The 23,568-nt window shown below is 43.3% G+C and overlaps 1 protein-coding gene across 2 annotated transcripts in view; it reads right to left on the bottom strand.

Moving 5' to 3' along the window:
- The window catches only part of ATP8A2 (ATPase phospholipid transporting 8A2), a 580,506-nt gene that overhangs the window by 118,696 nt on the left and 438,242 nt on the right, over positions 1-23,568 (bottom strand). For both annotated transcript variants that reach the window (XM_053672924.1, XM_053672925.1), the window contains exons 31-33: positions 13,306-13,367; positions 12,724-12,780; positions 12,190-12,297 (exon numbers count right to left, since the gene is read on the bottom strand). In XM_053672924.1, the coding sequence (XP_053528899.1) occupies positions 12,190-12,297; positions 12,724-12,780; positions 13,306-13,367 (227 nt within the window). The remainder of the gene's footprint in view (positions 1-12,189; positions 12,298-12,723; positions 12,781-13,305; positions 13,368-23,568) is intronic.

Below are 23,568 nucleotides of genomic sequence, written 5' to 3' on the forward strand. Positions count from 1 at the left end.
ATGCATTTAAATATTCACTGTATGCCAGAAAAAAATGGGAGGTAGGTGGCAGGGCTATACTGAAGAGCATGTCTTGTAGAGCTTATCATCTACAGCACAGGTGGCAAACACAAGGCCCAAGGGCCAAATCCAGCCCTTCACCTAGTTGCTACCCAACAGCAGTGCTGAGCTCCTTGCCCCTAGTTAAGGAGCTGTTACATCTGTACAGTCCTAAAATGACATTCGGCCCTTTGAAGGTAACTGCAAGGCTGATGTGGCCCCCAGTGAAAATGAGTTTGACACCCCTGGTTTAGAGGGAGAAACTCATATTAATTATGAGATCACATAAATATAAATTTTAAAAAATTGTAAAAACACATAAAATGTACCATCTTAATCATTCTTAAATATATTGTTCAGTAGTGTTAACTATATTCACATTATTGTGCAACAGAGCATTAAAGCATTTTCGTCTTGCAGAAGAGAAACTCTACACCCATTAAACACGGAGCTCATTTGCTTCTCCCTCCAGCCCTGGCAACCACCCTCCTGCTTTCTGTCTCTAGGAATCTGACTACTCAAGGTACCTCAAATCAGTGGAACACACGAGCTTCTCTTTTTGTGACTGGCTTATTTCACTAAGCATAACGTCCTTGAGACTCATCCTTGTTGCCCTATGTGACAGAATTTCCTTTCAAAGGCCGCATAATATTCCATTGTATGTATACATCACATTTTATACATCTATTCATGGGTCCATGAACATTTGGGGTGCTTCTACCCTGTGGCTACTATGAATACCACTGTTATAAACAAGGAAGAGGAAATATCTCTTTGAGATCCTGCCTTCAATTCTTTTGAGTATATACTCAAGGGGGAGTCACTGAACCATATGGTAATTCTATATTTAAATTTTCAAGGAGCCTCCAGCTGTTTTCCACAACTGTGCATTTACATTGCTACCGACAGTGTACAAAAATCCCATTTTTCCACATTTTTGCCATGACTTGTTCTCTTTTCTTTTCTTTTTTCCTTGTTAAACAGTAGCTCTCCTGGTGGGTGTGAGGTATTATTACATGCACAAATGTAAATTTGTAATAGTGGTATGTGAAACAGAGGAAAGGTAAATTGTTTTAAGAGAACAAGTACTGGGAGGATTTAACCTGGTCGGGGAAGCAAGGAAAGGCCCCCTTGGGAAGGAGTGACCCATCGGAGGTCTGAGAACTGTATAATCAGGCATTAGCCAGGGAGAGAACCAGAGCATGCAGGGGCGAGGCAAGGAGGTGCAAAGGCACCGTGAGAGCACAAGCAGGGCTCCTCAGTCCCAGCACAGAGACCAGTGTGGGCGAGGTAGGACCAAGGCAGCTAATGACGGCAGCAGGGCTTGGGGCTTCACAGGGCCTGCGGGGCCAGGTAGATGACCTGCAACTTTATCTTGAGGGCCATGGGAAGCCAGGGACACAAACACATGGGGTTTGTGTTTTGTAACACTATTTTGGCTATAATAGAACAATAGATCCAGACAGACAGTTGCTAAGAAACAGTCATGAAGCTACTGCAAATGTCCAGGCAAGAAAGGCTACAGCACCAATTAAATGGATGGGACCAGACCTAGGGGGAAGGAGACACAGGTAAGAGATATTTAGGAGGTAAAAACGATACTGCTTGAACTCAGCATAATGATGGGGGAAGGATAAACTCTAGAAGGATAAAAGGATGAAGGGCTTACACAATCTTAGGAGTTAAGAAGTAGGATAGTAATTTTACTCATAAGTTGCCACTTAATGAACACATGAACCATTTGCTAGGAACAAGCCATTAGTTCTCAGGGGCTTTGGTTTTTACTGCTCAGCTGGTTGCAGCACGACATAAACATGACTGACATCTCGGATTCTGACCTCGTCCCTTCCCAAATTCAGGTGGAAATGGTTGGATATTAGCCAACACTTTGGAAAGACTATTAGAAGTCAGATTCGTGCTTTATAAATCTTAGTTTATAAACTCTGCATAAAGCAATTAATAAGCATCGATTAACAGCTCAGTGGACCCACATTTTATTTTTCAGGGAAAGCCTCATTGTGTATGAGCCGAGGCCCTTTTATTGCAAGCGGTGGAAATCCAAGTCCAGTGGTCACACCTGGGTGCGGGGGCGGGACCCGGAGCTCCCCGCAGCTGGGTCTCCACCCCTCGATCTCACTTGTACCACCTTAGCTTTGGAGAGTGACTCTGTGTTTTCGAATCTCTGTGGATGAAAAGCTGTGCTGACCAGTACAGTTGCCACTGGCTAGATGTGGCTATTGAGCACCTGAAATGGGTCTAGTTTGACCTGGGATGTACTGTTAGTCTAACATACACATGGAATTTCAAAGACTTAGTAAAAAGAGAATGTCGGTTATCTCGGTAATAATTTCTTTTAATGTCAATTACATGTTGAAGTGGTAATACTTTGGCAACATTGGGCTAAACATATTAATAAAACTAATTTAACCTGTTTTGCTTTACTTTTTTCATGGGGCCGAAAGAACATTTAAAATTGCACGTGTCTCCCATTGTATTTCCACCAAAGGCACTATTCAGGGGCACCTGACGCTAAGCCATTTGGAATGGCTGGTGCTGAGAAGCAGGCCTCCCTTTGGAAAGCTTCCATTTCCTTCCATTTGTTTCCAACACTGAGTTCTACTCAAGCCTGTCTTCCGTTTCTTGAGTGGGATGGAGGGTGAGGAACGTCGTGCCGAAGGCCACAAAACAGAGGCACAGCCCCTTGGTGCTCCAAGTTGGGAGAGTCACAGTAGGGAACATTCACCAGCTGCTTTTCTACAATATAACAACGATGGCCAATTTTACCATTTGTGTCTGCAACTTATGAATTTCTTCGTTAATTAGGACTCTTTTCAGAAGTCACAGGACTCTTTTCAGAAGTCACAGAAATGTAACTTGAAGCATCTCGTGCAAAAATGAGACTACATTGATTTATGTGTAAGTAGCAGTTCAGAGGCGGCTCTGGCTCCGGGCCGAGTGGGAGCCAGGAGCGCCAGCAATGCCGACTCCTCCGGGTTCAGCTTCTCTTGTGCTCCGTTCAGCCAGACAGGCCAGGCATCCTCTCTGTGGGGGTCACTGGCAGCTCCAGGTGGACAGCATCCCTACTTCACAAACCCAGCGGCAAGAGAGCTTTCTCCTCCCTCTCTTTCTATTACAAAATCCTTACTGGTGTCTCAGTGGTCTGACGTGGGTCACCGTGCCGGTTCCTGAATCAGCCGCCACGGTCCACGAGAGGAAGATTCTGGCTGAGTAGCCCTGGGTGGCGGGTCCAGACCCAGACCCGGACCCGGACCCAGACCCAGACCCAGACCCAGACCTAGACCCAGAGCAGGAGCAGAGGGGGACCAACACTGCTTGGATGCACGTTCCAGAAGAGGAAAAGGGATTTAGGGCCTGTGACCAGAAAAAGGAGAAAGGGATGTAGGGCAGGTGAGAGACGATAGGACGCCACTGCGGACAGAGCAGGTGGGGCTGGCCCTGACAGCACACGAGGCATCTGGGCGTTTAAACATGCCCTTCTTGTGCATGCTATCCTTTATCGAAATCAGGTTGCAAGTGTTACTGCCCCGCCCCCGCCCATGAATGAAAGTGCACTATCAGCACAGACCCAGGTAACCTAGGGTTCTCTTTCCTGTCTTTAGCCAAAGGGATGCCAAATTCTTATGACAGCTGGTTAATCCAGGTTCAGAAAGCACGCGATCTGCTCAGTGGATGTTTTGATGTTCTATAACGCCGATGGCAACAACGGTAACTGAAAATCTCACACCCTTTAAATCCTTTCAGTATTTTGGGTCTTCTTGGATACTGTCAACAATAACTTTACAGCACCATTTAGACAGAACAGGAAAACCTTGGCACATGCTTAATAGTGTGCTGTTATTCTATTTTCCCCTCTTTTAGCCTAACCAACCCCAGTTGTCTTTCCTTGCACAGACCCTTTACCCGGTGGCCTTTCCCAGGCACCTCCACCTTTTCAACAGAACAGAGCTGAGGAACACGATGCCTGCGGGTGGGAGAGCGAGAGCGAAGCCCAGCGGACAAGGCAGGTGTCGGGGGAGTAAACGCCCCACGGAATCTCAGCTTCAGGCCTCAGATGCACATTTCCACATGTTTGGAGAAAGGGAAAGCGCAAAACCACATCAAACATACTCTGTGACCACTGCATATAAATATTACAAACAAACAAAATCAGCATGTAATGTGTACTTTAATTTGCTGACAGATATTTAAAAAATTAACATCAGAATGAATGACAAATGCCAACACCACAACAAAACCTTTAACCCAAGAGAAAAATAACTCACAATCAAAGCCTCCTGGCCTCTAATTAGCACACAGCATCCCACAGACAAGAGGCCAAAATAAAATACACTGCCAGCGTGGAGAGAACTGTGCAGGGACAGGACGGAGGTTTCCATAACGCACTGGAAATGACGACCGTGTGAAACCTGATTTATGGGGGCGGGGGCCGAGGTGGAAGACCTCCGCTCCAACGCGAAGGAACTCCACATTTCTGTTTAAAAAATTCGATGCCTTCTAACTCCACACCGATGCCTTCTAACGCCACATTTCTGTTTAAAAAATTCTCTTATGGTATAGGGTAAGTCACTTCAGATACAATTTAATAAAAACAATATTTTAAGGAGAGTTGACAGGCATTTATTCAATGCCTGGTTTGTATGGAGAATCAAAGTGTTCGCTTGCCATGGCCGCAAAGTGTTGGGGTTCACACCCTGGCATCCCGCAGACTTGGGAGTCCCGGCTACTCACCCCGCCCCCCCGACCAACCAAGGTACTTGTTCTCTCTTTCTAACCCTCTTTCCCTCATACAGTTTTAGATTCTCAGATGAGCTAATGAATAATTCCTTATGCATGCAATTGTATATTGCAGCATATTTCTAGGAATGTATATTTTGCCTGAGATATAGTAATTTCTCAATAAACATTACCTATTATTTTCCATGCTTTATTTTCTTAAATGTCCCTATTAACTCCAAACCTAGATATCATTCACTTCACAGACCTGATGAACCTGAGGCTCAGAAATGGCACAATTATGGATATTTGGGGCAACAGATTTAATTTTACACATCTCTTAGGTAATAAACTAACTTAGTTCAAACCCCTCTTTTGCCCCAGCCAGTGTGGCTCAGTTGGTTGGAGCGTTGTCCCATATACCGTAAGGCTGTGGGTACAATTCCCAGTCAGGGCACACGCCCAGGTTGTGGGTTTGATCTCTGCTTGTGGTCCATACGGGAGGCAATGACACACGTCTCTCTCTCACACTGACGTTTCTCTCTCTCTCTCCTTTTTTTTCTCTAAAACTGATGAAAACATATCCTCAGGTGAGGACTCTTTTTAAAATTCTACTTTCACTGTGAGGAATTTTGCTGAACAGGAAAGAAGTTTGATGAGGGCCACGCCAGCCTGGACTCATTCTATTGATCCCCCACGGGCCTTGCACCGATGCTGAAGCCACCGGGAAGAGTGGGTGCTGGTCCCATTCCTGACTGTAAAGAATCTGACATCACTTCTCATTATCAGTGAGACATTTTTTGTTCTAGTTTCGCTTCTTTTCAGTTTTTTGATTGCCTCTAATAGGAAATAGTGCAGGAGCCTTTAAGGAAGGCAAACACACGTGGATGAGGGACCTGCGGGCCCGGTGACGAGAGTTACGGAAACACCAGAAACCAGGAGGTACGCACCCCCTTCCTTTTGCTCAGATTGTTATTTATTTCGGTGATAATGTCATTCAGAGACGCAGTATGTTCATGTTCTTTCTTATAAGTCAGTCTTTTTAAAAAACTTTTTAGTTGATTTTTAGGGAGAGAAAGAGAGAGCTACGGAGACAGCTGGACAGAGAGAGAGAGAGCCATTGGTTTGCTGTGCCTCTCATTTATCATCCATCGGTTGCTTCTCATATGCGCCCTGACCAAGGATCAAACCCACAACCTTGGTGAATTGGGAAAATGCCCTAACCAACTGAGCTACTTGGCCGGGGCTAACTCAGTTTTACTATTACCAAAAATATACAAGTTGAAAAGTCAAAACATAAGTTGACTTCAACAAATAATTTATTCAAGCTCAATACACAAGAAAACTACTAAGAAGGTGACAGAAAGTTATTTGAAAACAACGGGGAAGTCCCTACTGATGGGACTTCCTACCTCCTAAGGCTGAGCACCTATTACGCTGGCCAGACCACAGGCTTCTGAGATACATTATTTGGGGTAAAAAGGACCTCCTCCATTCAACACTGTCGCTGTATTTCAATATTGCTGCATTATGGGTAATTCCAATAAGGTTACAATATTTGCATTAGGTGTCACTGGGATGTCATTACCTAAAACCCTAATAATTGCAACAATAAAGTAATTCTTTATTAAATCTTGAAAAAAATCTACAAGCACCCAACTTCAAGCATAATATATAATATGTGATGTTAAAGCCGTAAGCCTGATTTAAAAAATCACTCATCTCCGTGGCTGACCGTAAACCTGTGCATGCGGAAGAAACATCCCAACATCCGCAGGTGCTGAAGAGCATCGGCTGTGCACCTGCTGTTCAGAAAGTGCCGCAGCACATGCGCAGGATGCCGCCCGGTGAGCCTGCCTGGGAGGTGGCTTCACGGCTGGCTCCATGACAGCCTTTCTTTTATTTTATTTTTGTCTTTCTCTTCTGTGTTTCACAGCAGCAGGAGGATTCTGGGTTCCCTCTTTGTGGCCAAACAATCCCAGGCAGCACATAGCACCTACGTCATGCAGAAGAGAAGGCCGCCTTTTTGTGGATTTATTTCAGGAGCAAACAGGCCTCTTTCTCAGAACATGCCAGTGGATGCCACCGTGCGTCTCCTCCAGGGTTTCTGAGCTGCTCCGTAAGGCACAGGGCCGGGATCATGCTCTCCCTGGAGTCAAGGGCAGAAATGACTTCCCTGTGGTGCTGGGCTTCTTGCACAAGGCAAGTTGTGTGGAGGCAAATTGGGCCCCCTTAGGAAACAGTGAAGGAGGATGGCAGGTGGGGACAAACAACCCTGTCCCCACATCACAAAAAGTTAACCTGAGGACAAGGCCAATCCCTCTCAGACCGGCATCTGCCCTACAGAGACATTCTGGAACCAGAGCTGAGCCAAGACGGCGATCCACGTGACCTTTACCACTGTGCCTCAACTCACCTTCTGAGCACAGGCAACATGGAAACCAAACCCCTCTTTTTGGGTTTCATATGGAAACTACCTGGGCCCGAGACTGTGTGTCCAGGGGAAGGCAATTACTTAGGGAAGATTCAAGGATGGCAAATGGCAATAATTCCTCCCTGTGCTTGCTTTTAATCCATTGGGATTTGCATTGTGTATACACATGCACGTATATAAAACTCCAAAGTAAACCTATTCCTGTATTTAGGATTAAAAAATAAAGCCTGTTATATGCCAGAAACTGGCTGGAGCCTGGTGCTTGGCATTGCAGACAGAGTTAGCAGTTTGTAGGCTTTGAAGTGAAAGTTTTTTCCTCCTGTTTTACTAGCAATGAAAAGAATTTTAAAGAAAAAGCACCAAAGTCGGTGAGAAGTGTTTTTCCATAGTGAACGATGTAATGTCTTTTGGTATAATCCTCTATTTAGAAAGCCAGATGCCTTAAAGCGGCCACAGGCACCATGGCTGCATCTTACACAACCACCATACACGAGAAGTACAGTTGTGCACAAGTAATATTTTACAGTTGTGAATATTTTAAATATACCATCTTCCCCTGTAACACCCAGCACTGGCTTACACATTGTCATAGAGTAATATTTTAGGTGTTTTAGAGCAGTAGTTCTCAACTTTTAAGGGAAGCATAGCCCGGAGATTTATTAACATTTGAAGGCTGGGGCCCCACACCTGGAGACTGACTCAGAGTGTGTGTGTGTGTGTGTGTGTGTGTGTGTGTGTGTGTGTGTGTTCCAAGTACGCATTTTGGGTTGTTGCTGTTGGAGGGAACTTGTCATTTTCACAAGCAACTCAGATGATTCAGATGCAGGTGACTGATGGACCTTAAAGAGAAACATCACATCTAGGATCTATAAAATATTGAAGTTCTATGCCAAAAGAATTGAGAGTTTAAATCACAACATTTCTATTTATAAAAGTTAAAAAAATAATTGGTCACTTCAGGGAAAATAAGTCTGCATTTCCCACAGGTTATCTTATTATATCTTCACCACACTCCTCTGAGGTAATGGGGGTGGGTGATATTATTTTGACTTTGCTGATAAGGAGCTTAATGCAGGTTAAATGATTTGCCAAAGGCTACAAAGCCAGTTGGAGCAGGTTGCTTGACCTTTAAACAGAGGTCAAATAGGATGGCATCTCCTTGGACAGTACTAAAATGAAAAGCTCTGAGAAGTAACAGGAAGAAAATATAAGCATATTTCCTGATCCAGCTTTAGGTCAAGTTCTCCTCTTCTCTGTAATTCAAAGCTCTACTTCAGCAGACGACTTTGGGCTAAAGGAAGTTTGTCATTCACCTTTAAGCTCTGGCTTTGAGGACCCACCAGAGACAAGCTCATTACCCACTATCACAGGGAAACACCACCACACCACACACGTTCCTCAGCTGAGGACTTTGTTGTTATCTGCAGGGTAGATATAGCCTGAGTTTTTAGTTCACTTTAGACTCAAGTTGGGTCTAGAAAAATGGAAAAATAGGGTATCCCTTTAAAATCCCACCAATGTTGCACATTCTCAGGAGAGGAAGTATACAGATGACTTTTTTTTGATTTCAGAAACTTCCCCTGGGACTTCCTGGCTCATTGTCCGGTTGGGTTTAGGGCAGATACCATGAAGTGCCTTAGGGAAGAAAGAGACTCTTTGACAGTGGAAAATCACTCACATTCTACAGCCTTCCTTTCCTTTGCCCTCCAGGGAAAACCTGCCTTCCCTGTCATGAGAAAAACTCCAAATATAATGAACAAGACAAAGAAATATTTAATCAAATGAGTTTAGGAAGCCCTAGCAGAAACAATGCATCTTTTCACCAGTTTAGCCTGTTATGAATAGACACTGTTCCGTGTGTGGAGTCTGTCTCCGGCTCCTGGGTGAGAAATGCTGTTTGCCATCAGACACCAGTTTCACTCTAGAGCTCAAAGGAACCATGCTCCTTGCCAAAAACTGGCTGCTTCATAAGCTACAAAAATGGTTTATAAAAATAACTACAGTCTGATGATGATGGCGATGATGATAAAGCAGTCTTTGCCCAGAGTACCCCTCCCTCCTAAGCACTCACCTATGTTAGCCTGGCTACTGTAACAAACTACCAGAGACTGGGTGACGTATTAGTACATGAATTTATTTCTCACAGTGCCAGAGGATGGAAGTCCGACATTAGGGTCTGGCGAGGGCCCTCTTTCGGGCCACAGACGTCTAGCTTCTCCTGGTTTCTTTGCACGGCAGAAAACAAGTGAGCGAGCTCCCTGACCTCTTCTTGTCCTGATTACCCCATTCATGACCTAATTACCTCCCAAAGGCCCTACCTCCAAATACCATCACCTCATGGCTGGGACCTCAACATACGAATTTCAAGGGGACACACACTTTCAGTTCGTAACATCAACCCAGAACAAAAGGGGTGGGTGCGGCTTGAGCATCTTTTCAACAGCTCCCCGAAGAAGTCAGTTCCTGTTACTGACTATATCTGGGCCCAGTTCCCATCTTCCTTTGGAGGCAGCAGGAAACTAGACTTCAGGCAAGTTTTAGTCACTCTTCACTCAGGTGATTTTTTTAAAGTGTTATAAAGTGTGTTTTTTTTAAAATACTTCTCTACCACTTCTCAAAGAGTGAATAAACCACTGGGTGGCAGGAACCAAACAAAGAATATTAAAGTTGGCTCTGAGGTTAGTTTCGGACAGGCCTTCCCCACGCAGAGCTCTTCCCAGAGAAGAGCTGCAGATGACTAATGGTTCTTTAAACACAGACAGCGGAAATTCAGGGACACAAAGAGCACACTAATCGTCTCACTCAGTGTCCAACGAAAGCCTCAGCCTCAGCCAGCCATGTTCAGTTTCAAAACATCATCTGCCTCATACAAACAGACCAACCAACCGACAGTTAAAATGACATGGTTCACGTAAAAAATACGAAGTTTTTTATACTAAAGTGACCTGCAATTTATACTACAATTTCTTTGCTTTTAGATGGCAGGAATAGCTCATTAAATGTCTTCAAGAAGTCCCCAGTTGTGGAAATTTCAGCATTAAGCTGAACCTCCAAACCACGCAGGCCAGCTTGTGACTTGGACCGTGAAAACGGTGCATGTCAGTGATGGAACGGACAATGTGGTCCCGCACTTTGAATGTCAACCTCTTGCTGAGCGTGAGAGTCAGCAACCAGCCTACGAGTGTCTCTCTGTTGAGGGCCCTGGGAGTGGCCTTCAAAGGAACTGGCTTTGTCGGCCTGCCAGTCACATGTCAGCTAAGTCCATCCTGTCAGTTGTCACTTTCCTCTAGCTCAGCAAACTATCTACAGCAATAGCTGCAGTCCCTTTTATTGTCCCGCACAATGACATTCCTGAGCAAAATGTTCATCAGACCTTACCCATCCGTAACCAGAAGGAAGGCAACCCAAGGCTGACATCTGGACATTGACACCCTACCAAGTGATCATCGTTGTAAATACTTTTCCTGACTTGCTTTTTGGAGACAAACCACATTGCTTGAAATTGTAACCAGTTCCTTTAAATGTACAAAGTCTCTTTGCTAGTGAATGCTCATTTAGCTGCAGAACAATCTCCTGGATCCATTTACTGCTCTCTAATTTCCTCTGTCACATGGACTTGGAATAGGACTGAGAAGTGTGTGTGTGTGTTGGTCCTTGTTCCTTACACAAAGATGCATTAGGGGACACAGCAGCCCGCTCCAGTGGGCCATGTCCATCTAGCTCAGCGCTCACACTCTGAGGAGGCCCCAGGCACCCTGGGACACATCAGCTGGTTGATTTACCAACTGAAAGAGGAAAGCAGTGCCACCTCTGGGTTATCTCACGTGAAACAGCTGCTGGACATGTACCTGGGCTAGAGCAGGCCCAGGAGTTTTGGCTCATTTCTGCGGAGTAAGTGAGGCAAAGATGATAGCAGCCAGGTGTGCCTTGCACAGGCCTGCCCCCAAAATATGTATTCCTGGGTTGGGGCTGCCAGTGGATACAGAGGAAGCCCTGACCCACAGTTCTTTCCTTCCCATCTTGGTCCTGTCCCATAGCACAGCATCCACATGCAAATGTTGGACTACACCAGCGCAAGCATCCAGTGGACCCAATACACAACCTTGGCAAATAGCAGCCTCTTGGGTCCAGGAGTGTTCACACTGGCACAGATCTGGGGTTAGAAGCAGGAAGGCTCGAGAAGTGGGATTTTGGCTGTTTGGGAAGGAAACTCAGGATCTAAGGGACTCAGGAAATGGACCAGAAGTGGGGGTGCTGGCTCTGCCACTGGAGTGCCTGGCCCTGTGGAGCTCCGTTTGTAAACAGGAGGTTGACAACCCAGGGCTCTCCGGCTTCTCTGCAGACCTGATACTCTGGGGCTCTAAGAGTCAGTCTGTCATTTCACCATTGACGGCTTAACCTCAAACATTAGACAATGAAAATATAAAGAAAAGGAAATGTGGAGAAAATTCAAAGTATAAAAATCTCCAATCTCAGCCTCTCTAGTTTAAGAGATGAATAATGAGATATTTCGACTAATTTATGATCTGGTTAATAGTTATGAAGTTTATCTTTCACAGGTGACTATCAATCAATCAGAGTATAAATATACACTTAACATCAAAACTACAATCAACGTATTTATTGGATTATGAGGGACTCAAAACACCTCCAGTTTTCCAAGAACCATGAAATATACACATCAGAACTGTGTGTATTTAACCCACACTTCACTACAGAAATGTGGACACATTGGGCAGATCAGAGGACTTACGTGGACAATTTTTATAATAGTTAAAATTTCAAATGCCATTTCCATGGACTGGACAACCTCTTCCAGGTGCTTGATTTGTTTTGTTTACCTCCTGATACACTGTCATGGCAGCAGGCAATACCAACCTCTCCCGAAGTTCATTGTCATCATGAGACAGAGAAAGACCAGACACAGCAAAGCATCATTGTCACGAGACACAGAAAGTCCGTTCACAGTGAGTAGCACTGACCTGCCCTTTCATATCTGGAGCAATAGGAATGGTGGGCCAGATGGTTGAGTAGACACCAAAAAACAGCAGCCAGATCAGCATGCTTCCCCAGACAGCCAGATGACTGAACTGCAGAAGAGAACACACACTCAGGCCGGGTGGATGCTGGCACGGAGGCCCCCCAGCTCCACCTGCTGCACAACCCCTGGGTCCAAGCGAGCTCTCTTGATGGAAGGATGATGATAACTCTCCAGCCATTGGAGAATTTGATCTTTCTGATTTCCTTGTCTCCAAACGTTTAACAACGAATTCAGGTGACGAGTGGCCCCAAACTACCCTGAAGACAAAGGTACTTTGGCCACCCCAGCTGACCTTCCTCTAGATCCATACTGTGGTGTTAGCAGGCCTGTCTCATTCCTCACCACGATTTTTACATGCAAAATTTAAAATAAGATAGCTGGGTATTGCTTATTGTCTTTCCAAGGCTTAAAAAGGTATTATACCAGGAAAAAAATATCTATAGTGAAGACAGAAATAATTCTGGAGAAAACTTACTTTAGTCCAGGCTGTAGTCTCCAAGCCAGCTTTCAGACAAACAGTGACGACAACATACTGTGAACAGAAAGAGGCATGGCCAACCCGTTATGCTCAGTGACTTGTTCTCACTTTGTGGGAGACATCCCAGGAGTCCCCTCCAGGGCCAGCTCCTCCCAGACGGCTGTACTTGGAGAGTGCCATCTAGGCAGCTAATTCTCTAGGGGCGAGTTTAGGGAATACAGGCAGGTTTACTTCAACAAAAGCCCTCATTTTAGTGAGTTTTCTCACAGTAGTTCCTTTTACTCTTTACTTAACCTCGAAGAATCTGGAGGAATCACCTTCTTAGTGTTCTCCCGCACCCCCACCCCTACCAGGTAAACGTATAATGGTCATTTGAAGAATGGGGCAATCTGCTAATCATTTGTCCAGAAATCCTGACTCTGCCTAATCTTCACCAAAAATGAGGTGAGTATTTCACAACCATTCTGCAGTTTGAGTCTGGAATATATAGTTTAAAGATCTGCAGTAAAGGGTTCTGAGAGGCAGACTCCACACTTGTGCTATTTAAGAATGGCTCAGCACACAGAGAAATAAACTTACTGTGTAAACAATGTTTCCAACAAATAAATAGTCTGTGGCATGACCGTTGGCCAACACGGTATCTGAAAAACAAAGAAATCACCACTAAGCCCCGGAGCACGGCAGTCTACTTCACTCAGAAGCAAAAGCAAAACTTTAGAAACGTTTACCTACGTATAAAGGAATTTCAAAAATTATGTCTGTGATTCTGAATTATTTTCATCACAAATTTCTCCAGATGAAGCAAACAAAGTCTGGTTCCAACAAACCAAACAACCACACAACCGATCTGCATTGAAATTTAGAGCTTTATAAAAGTTAAAATCTCCCTTTTTGGTTTAAAAATAGGAATAGAATAAGGAGATATTAATCTGTCTTTATTAATGGCAGTATTAGATCTTTTCCAAGCGTTCATTTTCTAGTCATCTTTAATTTCTGCTAAATTGGAATTATAAGCCAATAAGAGAAAATAACTGCATAAATACAATAATTGGAGAGCTCAAAGAGTTTTGGAGGATATTGTCTCCGTGTTCACATGTGCAGCTAGATGACCTTCCGGAGTCTATAAATGGACGGAACGTGAACAATATGATGAGAGATGTCTAGAAAATACAACCAGAATGCTGAGGCTTTAATTTTCATATCTTTTACAGTTGTTGCTTTTCAATGTATTTACATACATTACAATGTATACAATGCCCACAAAGGCAGAATTCTGATAGAATTGTCTAATTCATGTCAGCCAACCTGCTGTAAAAATACTGGTTTTTATCCTGAGGGGTCAAAGCATATTTTAAGATCAGGAATGGTTTCTTTGGATGACAGTGCCAATCTCCTGTATTCTCTTTGATGCTCAAATTCAGACCTGTGGCCTACAGGCCAAGCATAGAGGGAGTGTTGTGTTCAAAGTTCCAACACAGTAGTTGCTATACCCACACATAACTGGGCTCACAGATTTACCCACCTGTGTGTTGAAGAAAGTTATTAATGAATCAAAATCTGCTAGCTTTTTAAAACATCATAACAATCAAGTCTCACCATAGGCAGAATCTGGTAACCCTGGAACCCTGTATCCAGCTCCAGGGCATGCCCTTCCTCCTGATTCTAGATGGGTCAATTAACTGCAAAATGGGGTCCTGACTGTGGCACAGACTTTAGGTTTTAGCACTAAACCAGGGGACTGGGGGAACATAAGGGTTCTCCTAGGAGAAGACAGTGAGGGGTGGGGAGAGAGAAGGAGAGAGAGGGAGGTGTGGCCAGTGACTTAAAGAAGAATGATCTCAACGCTCAGGGAGAGGAGGTGGGGAAGACAGCAAGGAAGGGAAAAGTTCAAACAGTGAGGGAGAAGCTAAATTAACCTCAAGAAGGTAACAAGTCACTGTGTTAGCTCATAGCTATTCAAAACTGTGGGAGTTCACTTTGCAGTAACTGGCTCTAAGATTGTTTTAATAATAAATATGACATCTTTAAAGGCATTCCTTAATAAAGAAAGACTTGAGATTAGACCGGAGATGATTTATTTGATTCTAACATAGATTACAGCCTTGAAAGGGGTAACATCATTCTTTCTTTATGTAACGAATATGTATTTGAAGTCTACTTTCTGCCATGTACTGTTATGGGAACAGAGGAGACAAGGTCCATCGCTTCATGTAGCTCACATTATAGTGAGGGAGTCAGAGCAGAAACACACATAGATGTACAATAAGCTGGCAGGTAAAGTAAGTACTATAAAGAAATACACCCTGACTGGTGTAGCTCAGTGGCTTGAGTGTGGGCTGTGAACCAAAGGGTCTCCAGTTTGATTCCCAGTCAGGGCACATGCCTGGGTTGCGGGCCAGGCCCCCAGCAGGGAGCATGTGAGAAGCAACCACACACTGATGTTTCTCTCCCTCTCTTTCTCCCTCCCTTCCCTTCTGTATAAAAATAAATAAACAGATAAAATCTTAAAAAGAAATACAAGGTCAGGTGATGGAACAGAGAGTGACAGAGGCGGCTCTTTTAGATGGGGAATTCAGGACAAATCTTTTTGAAAAGGTAACATTGGAGTAGATCTGAAGAGTATGAAGGAGTAAATTAAAAGAATATCTAAGGGGAGAGAGAGCGTGCCAGGCAGTGAGAAATCACCAACATTCTGAATACAGAACATGGATGACCTCAAAGACCATCACGAAGAGCAGTTTGGCTGGTGACACTAGGAGATGCTCAGGCAGCAGGGGCAAATCAACACAGGCCACAGCAAGGAGTTGGGTTTTCACTGTTAACTGCGATAGGAAACCGCCGGAGGATTCTGAGCAGAGGGTGACATGGCGTGAGTGATGCTCTGAAAGGAACAGGCCACCGTTCATGGGGGAACACACCGTGCCCTCTCAAAACTAGGGAAACAATAAATGCAATGCCAGTGTGGAAATGACCGTAGCAATCTGTCCAGGAGGTAGTGTGTAGAGCTGCGTCCAATATAGTAGCCACTGGCTGCTGTAGTTGTTCACATTTAAATTAATTAAAATGAAATAAAATAAAGAACTTAGTTCTGCCAAGGGTCGGGGAGGAGGGGAAGGGGAAATGAGTTATTGCTTAATGTTTACAAAGTTTCAGTTCAGAGTGATGGAAAAAGTCTGGAATAGATAACGGTGACAGAAGCACAATATTTTGAATGTAATTAATGCCTCTGGACTGTCCACCTTGAATGGGTCATAGAACTAAAAGTACAAAACTCAGTCTTGGAATAAAACATAGGAGTCAATATGGCCTTAGATTTGGCAATGGTTTCTTAGCTATGACACCAAAATTGCAGTGACTAAAGAAGAAAATAAATAGGACTGCATCAAAATCAGAAACATTTATACTTTAAAGGATACCACCAAGAAGTGAGAAGACAACCAGCAGAGTGGAGAAAACATGTTCAAATATTTATCTGAGAAGGAACTTGCACCCAGAATGTGTATATAATGAACTCTTAAAACTCAACAATAAAAAAGACAAGTAACTCAATTTTAAAACGGGCTAAGGATCCGAATAGACATTTTCCCAAAGATATACAAAATGGCTAGTCAGTACACAAAGAGATGTTCAACATCATTAGCCATCAAGGAATTACACAATTAAATCCACAGTGAGACAGCATTTAACACCTACTGGGGTAGCCATAATAAAAAAGACAGTAACAAGAGGTGGCAAGGATATGGTGAAATTATAACCCTCATACACTGCTGGTGGGGAAATAAAGTGATGCAGCCACTTCGGAAAACTGTCAGCAGCTTTTCCAAATTTGTGCATCGTTACCATGAAACCCAGCAATTCCACTCACAGAGAAGTAAAAGTACAGGCATGAAACATACAAAAACTTGCATACGAGTGTTCACAGCAGCATTACTCACAATGGCCAAATGCCATCAACTAGTGAATCGATAAGATGTGGTACATCCATACAATAGAATATTATTGAGCAGTAAGGAGAAATAAAGTGCTAATCCATGCTACGATATGAATGAACTTTGAAAAATCTTATGCTAGGTGAAAGAAGTCAGTCATAAAAGGCCATACATTTTACTTTTATGAACTGTTTAGAATAGGCAAATTGATAGAAGAAAGTAGATGAGTGGTTGTCAGAAGCTTGAGGGTGTTAGGGGGAAATGAGGAGTAACTGCTAACAGTTACTGGTTTCTTTTGGGGGCGATGAAGGTGCTCTAACATTGATTAAGGTCATAGTTGCACAACTCTGAATATATTAAAAACCATAGAGTGTACCCTTCAAAGTGGGAATTGTATGGTAGGTAAATTATGTATCAGTAAAGCTGTTATTAAAAACATCAGTTCCTCAGTCATACTTAGTCACATTTCAAATGCTCAGTGGCCACATGGCTAATAACTACCATGTAATAACTACTATATTAGACAGCATAGATAGGTATAGACATCTCCATCATCACAGAAAACCCTATTGGACGTTGCAGGTCAAAGTGGTTATTTTGGAGGTAGAAAGAAGTGATAAAAATTTGCGTGTATTTTGAAGGTAAATGATAAGCTTTTTTAGGATTTAGAGGTGGGGTAGAAAAGAATACAAGGAATCCAGGATGACTTCAAGGTTTTTGGCCTGAGTAACTACGTGAATAGTTTATTATTTGAGCTGGGGAACCCTGGTTCTGGTCTTCTTAATACAGGTATACTAATTAAAATAGTAGCACATGAAAAGTTGGTCCCAAGAGACCAACATTGTAAATTCACAATACAAGAAAAGATAACAACAAAGCATGATACTATTAACACAAGGATATTTACAAAAATGAGGTGGGGAGAAGGAGTTGGGTTAGTAGCAAAAATACCAGTAGTCAGAGTGGAAGACCTTGTTCTATTTCTGCTCTCTCTTTTTTTTTATTCATTTACTTATTTTTCTTTTTATCTTCCTCTGCAGACATTTTTTTTTCCCATTGCTTTTAGAGAGAGGAACTGAGAGGAAAGGGAGAGAGAAACATTGATGTGAGAGAAAGCCCTGATTGGTTGTCTGTCATGTGTGCCCTGACCAGGGACTGAGAGATGACCTAGACACGAGTTTAGGACCTTCCTCCTGTTCAATTTGGCTTAGGCTGTATCTCCTAGTCTGAGTCTCATCTTAGTGCTCATGAATGGAGGACGACAGGCATTTTAGTTGAGAAGAGCGATAACCCGAGTGCCCCCAGTTCTGCCCACATTAAGCTTCACTGGGGCCCAGAGAAAACTAAGATCAGATGGAAGGGTTAGAAGGGTGGGAGACACAGTTAAAATAAAAGTTCACAGTTGTGATGTGACAGCTTTTTAAATTTCATCTTAATACTAATATTTCAAATGTTAGTTTATTTGTGTACTGCAAGGGAATAAATATACAAAGCATTTGCCTAATAGGAAGGGCTTCTAATGTGTTTCATATTTTATGAATATACACACAATAAGCAGAAAATTGCTAGACATAAGAAATTCCACATTCAAAAGAGATAACATAGTTACTCATTATATGACAGGTACTGTTCTAAGCACTTGACATGTAGTAGCACATCTAATGTGTGTAAAACTCTAATATATCACACTTACCAATATGTAACCTAATATATAATATTCTAGTATACAACACTGACATATACAATACTCCTATAATAAACTAAGGACCATGTGAGATAGTATTATTATCTGCATATTTCGGATGTGGAAACTGGGGTAGTGATGAGAAGTTAAATAACATGCCAAAGATCACACAGTAAGAAACTATAAAATTGGTAAATAATTGTTTTCATTAATTGAGCTAGAAAAATGGAACCCCCCCAAATTAAACAAGACAACTCCAAGGGGAAAATAATTAGAATAGAAAGTACTCCTTTGAAATACCAACACCTAGTGGGCAGGAACTCTCTAGGAGAGCATTCAGGTGAACAGAAAATTAGGTTCACATGATATAAATCCTGAACCACATGAGGAAATATATACAGCCCACAAGTCTGGGGAGCAGCTGGAACTCACTGAGACCAGGACTTTCACCCTGAATTAGAGGGTGCTTCATTAGTCTAGAGTTTCTCAACCTCCTTGGCAATACTGACATTTTTCTAGAAAATTCTTTGTTTCAGGGACACTGTCCTGTGCATTGTAGGGTGTTGGGCAGCACCCCTAACCGCAACCCGTCAGATGCCAGTAGTACCCACTCCTTAGCTATGAAGACCAAAAATGTCTCCAGACACTGTCACATTTCCCAGGGGCAAAATCCCAGACTGAGAACCACAGCATTAGATGAAAAAGAAAAAAGCATCCACAATGAGAACAGAGAATGCACTCTGAAGTGAGGGTGTCCAACCTGTGAAGGGAGCCCCCTTCTGTCTACTCAGAGAGTGGAGTGTCCCCAAAAGAGGACAGAGTGTACTGCGGCCTAACTGCTCACACGCCCCGCAGAGAGACAGTGTGAGGCTTCGGGACAAAGTGATGCTGCTCACAATGTTGGTGGCCTCTGAAAGGTGGCAAGCTCTCTGATTACCTCCAGGATTGAGAGCTCACTTAGGAGGAGAGCACCTCCATGGAGACCCCTAAGACCACCAAACACTGAAGCAGTTTGACACAGATGGAAGAGATAGGTGTGTGAATCAAGGGCATTTTCCAACTGCAGATCCTAGAGTTCTTTAATGTATTCATTTCTAAACTTGTTGTGATAGTAAAATGCTACGGGAATTAAATAAAATGTTCACACGTGAGGTTATTTGAATATACTTAAGGTTACTGTTAGTGAACGAAGATTGGATTAACCTAACATTTTGGTTCATCATCTCAGAAGGATAACTCACCATTACATTTTAGTTTTCTGCTTATGAAAGAGTATCTCCTGCCCCAGTCAAAACTAATACCATCTGGAAATAATTTATTCCTTGGAGGAGAAACTCCCAAATCAACTTGAGATTCTAGGACATGCCAAGTGCCTCTGAAAAGACAGTGTCTTCTATACAAGTCACAAGTTATCGCTCTGCACACCCTGTCGGGGAAATTCCCATGGAGTGGATTGTTCTCTTACAGGTTATATTTCAACTGTTTTAGAGGCGAATCCCTGCGGGCATCATTCCTTGTTAAAACTTGCCAAAAACATACCCCTGAAGGAGAGATCGGAAGTCCTATGAAATCATTTGTGGGTGAATGCATTAATGAGCTGCAGCTTGCTGGTAACCCCCAGCTGGAGAACCATACTTCCATTGTCCAGGTTTATTTCTAAAGCTTGTTGCTGCCAAATTATTTCTTCCCACTTTGCTTACTCTTTAACAGTACTGTGGCGATTTCAGCACTCCAGTGAGCAAAACATCTTTTCTGTCATTTGGCGGTTTGAATTTTAGTCAGATATTCAAAATCTCAAGTGATTTTTCTTTGATAGGGAAACAGTAACACTCAAACCAAGGTGAGTGGTTGGGTCCCCAAAGCCAGCCTTCAGAACCTTATCCAACTGCACCTGTGTAAGTGCAGGAGAGAGCATTACTTCACACAGAGCCCCGTGGGCTGGGATAGAAGGCTATCTGGGAGGAAGTGAGAGGTTAAAGGGTCATTCAGGCCAAAAAGGAAAACGGCCTGCACAGAGGCCTGGAGGGGACTCCAGCCTGCCTCTGGCCCTGCCCCAACAGGACGAGGAGCACCCAGGTGGGAGTGGGGCTGAGGTAGCAGGTGGCAGACCTGTGAGGTCAGCAGGGGCCAAGTCTTGCAAGGCTCTAAAAGTGTCCCTACAAATGAGATCCATCAAAAGTGCATGTGGGGAGCTGTGATCTTACCAAACCTTTGTTTTCTTACCTTAACCAGCCTGACCCAAACTCATTATTCGCATGCAAAGGCCACCAGCCAGGGGAGAGGTAAGAAGTAACCCCCCTGTTGCATCAGAACAGTTTGCATTTAACTGAACAATCTGAGACCAGTCAGCCTTTTGCAAATCCAGGACCAGATTCACCCAGATGAGGGCTGCAGTGAGAGAGGAGGGTGTTACCTATAGCAGTGCGTTCACTTAAGAGGTCCTTATAATGCAACGACTTCAGGATCCACTGACCCATAGCAGTGCTTAAGCCATTCCTACGAACTTACATTATTTGCAAAATCTGGTTGGACCCAGGGACCAACATAATGTAGGATTAGCCAGATGAGGTTTGGAAACAGTCCCTAAAACAGACTGTTGTGGACAACTGGGGAAAAACCATGTGGGCTTCCACATCAGCAGTGATGGCCTCAAAAACTGCCTGCAAAGACTTCTTTAAAAATAATTGTGGAAAAGCCCACAGTTTGTAAGAAAAGTATGGCTCATTTTCCTAACAGATGGAATGATCAAGGGCTAGGCTGATGACATTTTATAAAGATGCCATTTCAATTAAATGCTCATTAAAAACATTACATCATTACCCAATGAAACCACAAAAATCCACTCAGAAATGGCTCTTGACAAAAAGCAAAATTTGAAGACAACGTTATAGCATAGCACAGTACAGTCAGAGAAGACAGGATTTAATAATTAAGAAAACAGATGGCGTGAATTTGGAGGTGTGTTTTGAATGCAGTAAGAATCCATGGGACACATGCACTAAAAATCACAGGCATCTTGTGCCCACGTGACTCAGTGGGGAGAAGTAAGGTGGAGGTGGCACCGTCCCCTTGACATCGAGGGTCCTGCCAAGAATTTGGGTTGGAGAGCAGAAGCCGAGTTTTTCCTTCTCCTGCCCTTTTGCTTCAAGAACTTTTCGAAGCACTCGTTTGGACAGCCCCAATTCCAAAATATCACCAGGGTCACAGGTTCAGACCAGCCGAATGCCAACCAGCTACTCTTAGATTAATCTCAAGAGTGAAAATGTATTCCAAGTTGCATATAACAAATTTACAAACTCTTAGAACTCATTCCCTTCAAACGCCTGCACTGCCTGAAGTATAATTGAAAGTAGGTTTTCGGCTTCCAACACTATGTTTTCATGAGAGAAAATTTATTTTTTCCTTTCTCAGTAAAGAGTAGTAAAAAAAGATTGGAAAGAGTATATAAAAGGTAGAGTTTATTCAAGTGTTAGTGATTATAATTACATTCATAACCAATGTTGGGTTAAGTTCCTGGTTATATAAGCCTTTTGCTAGATTTCCTCCTTTCTAAGGCCATTTCCGATGAATATGAAACTCGAATTTCAATCCTTTATTTTTTCACTTTTGTTTTCTAAAAATGGATTTTTAAAAGGTTGGAAACAGCCAACTTGTAAGGCCTCCTGAGGCCACAGACCCCACTTTTTCTCAGTTGCCCAGCTAAATAACACCCCCCAGCCCCTGGTCCTGAGTTGAGGCCCTAAGACAACTTGTTGCGATGGATCACTTCCTACCAGAGACGGCTAAGGACAAGCTCTCTGCTCCTGATGCTCTCCCCTCACAGTGTCAAGGCCAAGAGTAAACTCAGGGGCCATGTACTAAATGAAGCCCCATTGTACTGAAATGGACCCAGGCTTTGTTTCACTGAGGCACAGTAACACACACACACACACATGGAAATGATTGTCACAAAGGAAGAAGTATATACTTATAGGCCCCCAGGAATAGGAGGCACAGGATGTCATGCGGGGCCACATGGGGAAGCACCAGGGCTGGTCAAGGAAGCAGAGGGGAGAGCATGGCCCAGAGGCTTTATTGGGGTTTTCATGGGAGGGAATGGACAAGGCAGGGTAGGTGTGCTGTGTTAGCTTAGCACTGAGTAGTTTAAATGATTTCAGCAGGCTCCGGGTGATAGGGCTGTCCCTAGTTGTCAGGGTCTAGGTCAGGGGGTACTGGTGTGATATGTGGGGATTCGATAAAGGAGCTGGGTGGGGATGTGGGTTCTAGGTTGGCTGCTTTGCATCTTACAAGGCAGTCATTTGCCCTCTCTAGGAACTGGCTAGTCTGGTGGCACAGTCTCTTCAGGATCAAGGCCCCAAATGTCAGAGCATCAAAAATACAGGAAATGAGAAAATATGGTCAGTACGTATGAACAATGTGGTCCTCCATTGTGTGGTGAAGACATAAGCCTTGACTTGGCTAAGTCCCTGAGATCTGGGTATTGTTTGTTGTAGCAGCTATTCCCATCCAGGCTAATATACCTTGATTCAGCATCCTGATAAAGTTATAAGAGTGGACTCTGGGAACTCTGGATCACACTTCTTACAACCTTACACCAAACCCAACTCTTTAAAATACATGTAAGGTACGGTTTATTGAAAGAGACACTGAAACATAAGAAATATTTCACCAATGGAAACAATGGCCCTTCCGGCCCATTTGTGTTTTCAAACAGCAGGATGTCACTAGAGCTGTATCTACCAGTACCTGTGTTTAAGACAAACCAAAACAGATTAAAAAAAAAAATTTGGAAACCTGGTCTTATTTTAAGTGTATTATACTAGTTACTCAGATTTATAAGCTGTAGTCTCATTTGTATAAATCTGAAAGCTCCTAGAGCATTCTGCCTTTCTAGTTTTTAGTCAGCACGTCCCACCCACTTCATTCATGTGCGGCAGGATTTGGTGGGTGTCCTCCACGCTACCCTGGCCTTTCAGCACGTTTTCCACATGGCAGAGGCCACATGGACTTACTATTCCCCCTTTTGGTCCCAGTTAGCACTTAATGTCCATCTCTGAATCTTTTTTTATTTTAGAACTTTTAAGTTCTGTACATAGTGACTTTTAAAAAGGAACAGAATGTCAACTTATTGTTTCATGTACCTGACTTGAAAATATAGTTTTTTGCTAGTAAACTTTGTGACTGCAATAGCCCTTTTTTTTAAAGGGGTTAGGACATAGTGTAATCAGA

The sequence above is a fragment of the Artibeus jamaicensis genome, unplaced genomic scaffold, assembly GCF_021234435.1.
Source record: "Artibeus jamaicensis isolate MK-2021 breed Jamaican fruit bat unplaced genomic scaffold, CSHL_Jam_final contig_793, whole genome shotgun sequence".
Taxonomy (NCBI): Eukaryota; Metazoa; Chordata; class Mammalia; order Chiroptera; family Phyllostomidae; genus Artibeus; species Artibeus jamaicensis.